Below are 7,500 nucleotides of genomic sequence, written 5' to 3' on the forward strand. Positions count from 1 at the left end.
ACACGCACGTCTGTGAGAACCAGGCTACCCCAGATGAACCAAGCTCCCAAACTGTGAGTGCCATCCCCCCAGTTGCAGTATCACACACACACACACACACACACACACACACACACACACACACACACACACACACACACACACACACACACACACACACACACACACACACACACACACACACACACACAGAGACACAGACACACACACACACACACACACACACACACACACACAGACACACACACACACACACACACAGCTCCAGTATTTCACTACAGACTTTTCTTTCCCCATTTGAACCCACTTGAGTGCCAAAACCCCTCAAGACTGAGCCCCAAAACTCCCTCCCCATCATCCCCGTTTCAAAACTGCAGATTTTCACTGCAATATGACTGTGGTGTTACCGCATGGTATATTAGTGCCATGAATGAAGTGTTTTCACTTCAACATAAAAAGTCGGTCACATTTCATCTGCATACTGTATATCACATCATTAAGGTTTTCTTACCACTAAATAACCCAAGCTCCTGAACGCCAACCCCTCATTGCACGGCTTTCGCAAATACAGTAAAAGCCATAAAGCTGTGAAGTTCAATTTGACGAGCGACCCAATGTGACACTCCTTAGTATCTCTTACGTGTCTTTTCCTTGCGTGAGAATAAATCAGTTTGTTTGTGTTTGTGAGCCACAAGAGACCTGTGGGTGTCGTAAATAAATATATCCACAGGCAAAGATTGTGATATTCGGTACTATAAATTGTATCACCAGATTCTCTCTCTCTCTCTCTCTCTCTCTCTCTCTCTCTCTCTCTCTCTTTCTATCTCTCTCTCTCCATGTCTTTGTTTGAGGGCTTCAGTGGATTTGCAATTACAGTGCTCCCCTGGCTGTGATTTAGCATCCGACTGGAGCATCTAATGAATGGAAACACTCGTAGTCTGTTATTTAATAATCCCTCAATGACGACTAGGGAGTGAGAGTGAGAGACTGAGGGAGAGAGAGAGACTGAGAGAGAGAAGGGGGGCAGATCAGATACTAATCCCCTACTACTGATTCGGTACTGAATCCAGCAGGCATGCCAGAGAGAACATGAGGCGTTTGGGGAATCAGGGTGAGGCGAGGCGAGGGCTGGGAGGAGAATCCATAGTTGGTCCGGTGTGAAAAGCATTCACTACTGTTGTATGTTCCCACCCTTTATCATTTTGTTTTAAATTATTTAAAAATAATGATCATGTGCAATTTGAAATTGGCATTTTTGCTGATCTACAGTTTTAGCAGTAACATCATTGAAAAGTTGACTACCAAGCACTACAGTACGTACACTACTATGACATAACACAGGTCCTTTAGTAATGCATTACGACTTGGTCATTGCCATTCTGCTAGCAGCAAATTTATAACGCTGCGCCTTAACAGGTTAAACATCCACGAATGTTGAACTTGACGAAGCGCAATGCGAAACGCGTTGTTCACCTAAATAAAAACAGCAAAAACTAAGTCCACCAGTGTGCTGTGATCCTTCTTCTTTACTATGGATTACTGATGACTGCACTTCACCAGCACCTGGAACCTTGCTGTGCATAGGAGTTCCAGATCTTTGAAATCCACAAATGTTAATTGCAATCATGGTTAATGGGTGTGCGGGATATTACCAACAAATGCCATGCATTATGAACTGGCAACGACAGATACAGGCTTTTTATACCAAGGAACACCTGCAGTGTCCTAGCTGAACTGGGCGCATATTTGTCTGGTGCTTAGCTGTTCAAGTGGTAGGTGAAAGCTCGCACATCCAAACGTCTGACCTGGGAGCAGGACCAATAAATAGCCGGATAAAAAGAGAAAAAAAAGTCTGCTGCAAACAGGATTTCTTTGCTCCCACTTATTTTTTTATTTTACCGTGATGTTTCAGGTAGAGTTTCTACCCAAAACATCACAATAAAATAAAAAAATAAGTCGGAGCAAAGAAATCCTGGTTGCAGCTGACTTTTTTTCTCTTTTTATCTGGAGCTTAGCTGTTGCCACATCATGTGTTCCACAGCACAGTACAGTAGGGATCTGCCATGTGTGGCAACTAAGGTTGGAAACAAAACAACAGTGAAAGGATGTTGTTGGGGAAAATAACGGAATGGGAATCCTGGCATTGGGCTTGTGATTGTGTGAGAGCTCTGTCACGAATCCACTCGCCATCGTTATTTTTTTTATTTTCTGGTGGTGGGGGTTGGTAGTCATACAGTACAGCCCAGACAACGGGAAATAACATGGGATCTCATGGCAGATAGGCATCGGTGTGGAAACGTCTGGTCAGAGGTTAAATATGTCGCTGGAACAACACGAGCAACAGCAGCAGTGCTGGGCCTCTCCTGAGAGCCATCATGGAGAGAGAGAGAGAAAGAGAGAGAGAGAGAGAGAGAGAGAGAGAGAGAGAGAGAGAGAGAGAGAGAGAGAGAGAGAGAGAGAGAGAGAGAGAGAGAGGGGGAGAGAAAGAGAAAAACACAGGTATGCAAAGCTGCACGTCCTGTCTCTCACACTGCCCAGCCAGACACTTCCCTGAGAGAGAGAGAGAGAGAGAGAGAGAGAGAGAGAGAGAGAGAGAGCAACTGTTGGGGAGACAGAGAGACTGAGAGAGAGCAAGTAAGAGAGACAGAGAGAGAGGCAGACAGAGATAGAGAGAGAGGCAGACAGAGATAGAGAGAGCAGGCTAGAGTTAGTTAAGCGGAGGCCTCTGTAAGCCGGCAACTGAAATAATATTTCCTCAAGTGATAACCTCTTGGTGTACCTTGCTGGAATGCATCATGGACTGATGTCTTTGGCAGGCTCGCAGTCGCGCGGTCGCACAGTGCAGTGTGGTGCGGTGCGGTGTGGTGGGGCAGACACTGATCAACATTTTATTGGCTGTTGTGTGCATCAGTCCTGCAGTTGCCAAAGCTTTGAAGTGCTTAGATTTAATGTACAGTTCATTTGCTCCAGAAATGCCCGCGGAAATAATTGAAACTTGAAAAGAATTGCTGCATCTATTATGGCATTTGCCATATCGATTATTGAATTGTCCTACCCTGCATTGCGATGCATTGCTGAATCGATTATTGTTGACATCACCATCATGACTTCATTATAGGACTGGGTCCCTTAAAGTCCCTTCATGATCATAACAGGTGATGATGGAGTGAGGTTTAGTGTTGATGACCATGTGGTGCCATCATCACAACACATCATCATTTCCTGTATCATTGGGTGTGTCAACCATTTCACACAAGACACTCTCATCCAGGGTTGGCCAACCGCAGGCTGATCAGGAAGTACGGTAACACTTTATTTTAGGGATACATCTATTAGCACTAATACATACAATGTCCCTGTATAAGTAACTTGTAAGGCATGTACAAAGCAAAATCAAACATTTGTTAGGCATGTATTCGCAAATGTCTTGTTCATGCACAATAAGGGATTTATTACCTATTTAACCTTAGTAAGGACCTAGTAGGCCTTAGCGTTTGCTTAGTACATGCCTTACAAGTTACTTATGCAGGCATTAACATTGTATGTATTAGTGCTAATAGATGTGTCCCTAAAATAAAGTATTACCGGAAGTACAATATGTGTTTCATGTATGGCTATTCCATCCCTATCCCAACATTTCCAAACATCACATTACATTACATTACACTTACTGTAGCTGACACTTTTATCCAAAGTGATTACATTCATTATTTTTTTTATGTATTGTTTACAGTCCTTGGAGCAATGTGGGGTTTGGTGCCTTGCTCAAGGACACTTCAGCTATGTATAGCTGGGGAGAGGCCAGGTGGGATTCAGAGCCTATGGTCACCAGATTGAAAGACCAACACCATAGGCCACTGCTGCCCCACTGTTTCCCAGTGTGCACTTGTGTGCTGGGGAGTGCTGTGTCACAATGACAATGGGAGTTGGAGTTTCCCAGTTGGGCTTTCAGCTTTCACTTTAATGGGAATTGGCATTTTGCGTCTTGGTTGGCTGCGTGGCACCAGATCTCTCCGTGCCCAGTCCCCCTCCCCGCGCCTTTTTTCACATCATCATGGCACTAAAGAGGTGGTGGTGCTACTGCAGAGGTCATTGAGGACCCTCGATGCATGCAGCTTTCGTCTTGGTCCATTGCGTGGCATCAGGCTAGTGGGTCAGCATATCCCTCCCCGCCTGGAATTTGTCACACCATGGCGCCTAAGAGGTGGTGGTGCCACAGCCGAGGTCATCAAGGTCCCTCGATGCCCAACTGATGACGGCTGTACATGCGTTCTCATCACTCCCTTGGTCTGTCTGTCTGTCTGTCGGTCTGTCTCTCTCTCTCTCTCTCTCTCTCTCTCTCTCTCTCTCTCTCTCTCTCTCTCTCTCTCTCTCTCTCTCTCTCTCTCTCTCTCTCACACACACACACAGTGGATTGTAAGTGAAGGCTATTTTGGTTGTAAGATGACGCACAAATGGTTCAATAAACGAGTGTTGAATCTCTCTCTCTCTCTCTCACTCTCTCTCTCTGTGCATGCGTTGTCATCACCCCCTTGGTCTGGCTGACCGGCCAACAATGGCCTTGGCACAGTGCCAAATGATCACTGGCCATTTCTGAAAACAATCAGGCCAACGGCACTCTAGTGTCTCACCCTAGTCACAATTTTTTTTCTCTCCTTTCCTTTTCAGCATACGTACATCAGTCGTAAATAGTCCCCCCCCCCCTTTCCAAATGTGGATTCGGGTCAGTGTTCATGCATTAAATAGGTTAATTTGTGTTTTGGGTCTACCATGAACTCTCTGCCTTGCTGTCTCAGCACAGCAGCAGCCACTGTACATTATCGCAAGATAAAAAAGACAAAGAATCTGAAAAGAAAAGGAGTTTGTTTTTGCTTTTGCAGAGGATTTGCTTTTGTCCTCATGGAGAGTTGAGTTGAGCGCTTTGTCTGCGCCTCACAAAGGCTGTAATGGCTGCTTAATTGGTTAAACTTTGTCTGGCACTGAGTCAGCTCTCGTGCCCCTCTGCCCCCCCCCCTCAACCCACGATAACCTTCCTCCTCCCTCTTCCTCTCCCTCCCTCTCCATCTCCCTTTCTCCCTCTCTACCTCTCCCTCCCTCTCCTCTCCAATCCCTCCCTCTGTACCTCTCCCTCCCTCTCCCACTCTACCTCTCCCTCCATCTCTCTCTCTCCCTCTATCCCTCCTTCTCTCCCTCTCCCTCTCTACCTCTCCCTCCTTCTCTCCCTCTCCCTCTCTAGCTCTCCCTCCTTCTATCTCTCCTTCCTTCTCTCCCTTCTTCTCTTGCTTTCCTTCTTTACCTCTCCCTCCTTTTCTCCCTCTCCCTCCTTCTCTCCCTCTCCCTGTCTACCTCTCCCTCCTCCTCTACCTCTTTCTTTCTTTCCTTCTCTCCTCTCCCAGCTTCCCTCCCCCCTCTTCCTCTCCCTCTTTGTTCCCTCTTCCTCCTCCTCTCCCTTGTCTTCTCCCTCTCTTCTCTCCCTCTTCCCCGTCTCCCTCTATGCTCCTCTCCCTCTCCCTCTCCCTCTCCCTCTCCCTCCTCCTCTCCCTCTCCCTCTCTTCTCTCCCTCTACCCCGTCTCCCTCGTCTTCTCCCCTCTCTTACTCCCTCTCTTCTCTCCCTCTCCCTCTCCCTCTCCCTCCACCTCTCCCTTTCCCTCTCCCCCCTTCTCTCCCTCTCCCCCGTCCCTCTCACTCTTGCTCCCTCTCAACCCTCTCGCTCCTGTTTTTGAGGAAACCCCCCCTAATGAATATTCCCCTGGCCTGCTTGATATTCATGAGTGGGCGTGTATATAAGCCGCGCCGCGTGGCTGCTTCTGGCAGCTTGAGCAGAGCAGAGCAGTGGGGCTGGCAGCACATCAGGGGAGGTGACTGGTTGACCAGCAATAGGAGAGCACACACACTTACTCACAGAGCACAGAACACACACACACATGCAGCCACACACACTCAAACGCGCACTCTCCCACTCAGACGTGCTACATGCCGGGAGTGTGGCAAGCGGCAAGTAAAGCCCTTCCCTGCCCTCCCTGGAGATAAACTCATTTACTCGGGGCCGACTGGCAGAGCCGTTTGGGCAGAGCAGAGCAGAGCAGAGGAGTGGAGGAGGAGAAGGAGCGGACCAGGTTTGGAGCAGGATCAGGAACAGAAGCAGAAGGAGAAGGAGCACAGGCAACTACATGTGGAAACGAGAGACAGACTCACTCTCTCTCTCTCTCTCTCTCTCTCTCTCTCTCTCTCTCTCTCTCTCTCTCTCTCTCTCTCTCTCTCTCCCCACTGTGTGCTTGTCACCTCCCTCCCTCCTCCTGAGTGTCTTGGCCGCGGGAGGGGAGGCTGAGGCTGAGGGAGTCTGGATGCGGAGGCAGGGCAGGGGGTGTTAGCAGCACCATGGGATGCAGCCTCTGTACCCTGCAGAAGCCAGAGGAGCAGTACAAGTTACTCTATGAAGTCTGCCAGGTACAGTAACCACATCACTACAACTCGCAGCTAGCTCTGTGCCCCCCACAGGGGAGGGAATAGGTATGTGTGTGTGTGTGTGTGTGTGTGTGTGTGTGTGTGTGTGTGTGTGTGTGTGTGTGTGTGTGTGTGTGTGTGTGGTGTGTGTGTGTGTGTGTGTGTGTGTGTGTGTGTGTGTGTGTGTGTGTGTGTGTGTGTGTGTGTGTGTGTGTGTGTGTGTGTGTGTATGGAGGGGGAACAAATTGGTTTTGTGTCAGGTACAGTAAGTTTACAACTGAGCCAAACGTGATGAGTGTTCACTTTTGAGTTTCGGATGGAACGAATGTGTTTTTCCGTGACGTGTGCAACAGTGGATTTGTGGAGCAGCACAACAGTGTTGTCAAAATGTAATGTGGTTTTTTGGGGGTGGTGCGGGGGTAGGGGGGCTGTTTGGGACTGTATGTTGTAGAATGACATGTGTTGTTAATCTGGAGGGTTTGTGTTCAATAGTGGCACTTTTTCTCTGTGAAGTGGCACGAGTGTGGGGTGGGAGCAAAGTTGTTGTGTGATTTGTGCAGCGGAAAAGTGGTCTCAAGAGAGATGTGGTCTCATGTTTTTGTTTTTGTTTTGTTTTTTTGGTTATTTTTTTGGGGGGGGGGTCTATGTGAGGCTGTATGTCGTAGAACGGAAGGTCTTGTTAATCTGAAGGGATTTTTTTTCCATAGTAGGACTGTTTCTCTGTGGCATGTGTCAAGTGTAATGTACAGTAACAGTAGCAACCAAGTCGTATGTCCACAGGGAATGAATGTGCAGTCACTCTTCAGGGTGTGAAGAAGGGCCGATTCTTTCTCTCTTATATGTACTGGCTAAGTAGTGTATATAACTTTTGGGGGCTTTGCGTGAGCTTGTGTTGTGTGACACTGTCGTGCACTTCATAGAATGTCAATGTGTGAAATGTTTTCTTCTGAAATGTTGACTTGGGCAGAAAAGTGGAAAGGATTTTTTTGTGAAATTTTTTGCCTCGTGAAAGGATTAGATCTTTAAAGGATTTGTAGGGTGTGATTTTGATCTGT

General features: G+C 47.5%; 1 protein-coding gene across 3 annotated transcripts in view; it reads left to right on the forward strand.

Annotated features, from left to right (window-relative positions):
* pdzrn3b (PDZ domain containing RING finger 3b) overlaps nt 1-7,500 on the forward strand; it is a 194,587-nt gene that overhangs the window by 138,263 nt on the left and 48,824 nt on the right. Inside the window, exon 1 of one of the 3 annotated variants that reach the window (XM_063215279.1) lies at nt 6,161-6,448. The exons of the other annotated variants lie outside the window; for them this stretch is intronic. Within the exon in view, the coding sequence (XP_063071349.1) occupies nt 6,380-6,448 (69 nt within the window). The 5' untranslated portion in view covers nt 6,161-6,379. Of the gene's footprint in view, nt 1-6,160; nt 6,449-7,500 lie in introns of those variants that run through there. 3 annotated transcript variants of the gene reach the window in all.

This window comes from Engraulis encrasicolus, chromosome 14 (genome assembly GCF_034702125.1).
Source record: "Engraulis encrasicolus isolate BLACKSEA-1 chromosome 14, IST_EnEncr_1.0, whole genome shotgun sequence".
NCBI classification, from domain to species: Eukaryota; Metazoa; Chordata; class Actinopteri; order Clupeiformes; family Engraulidae; genus Engraulis; species Engraulis encrasicolus.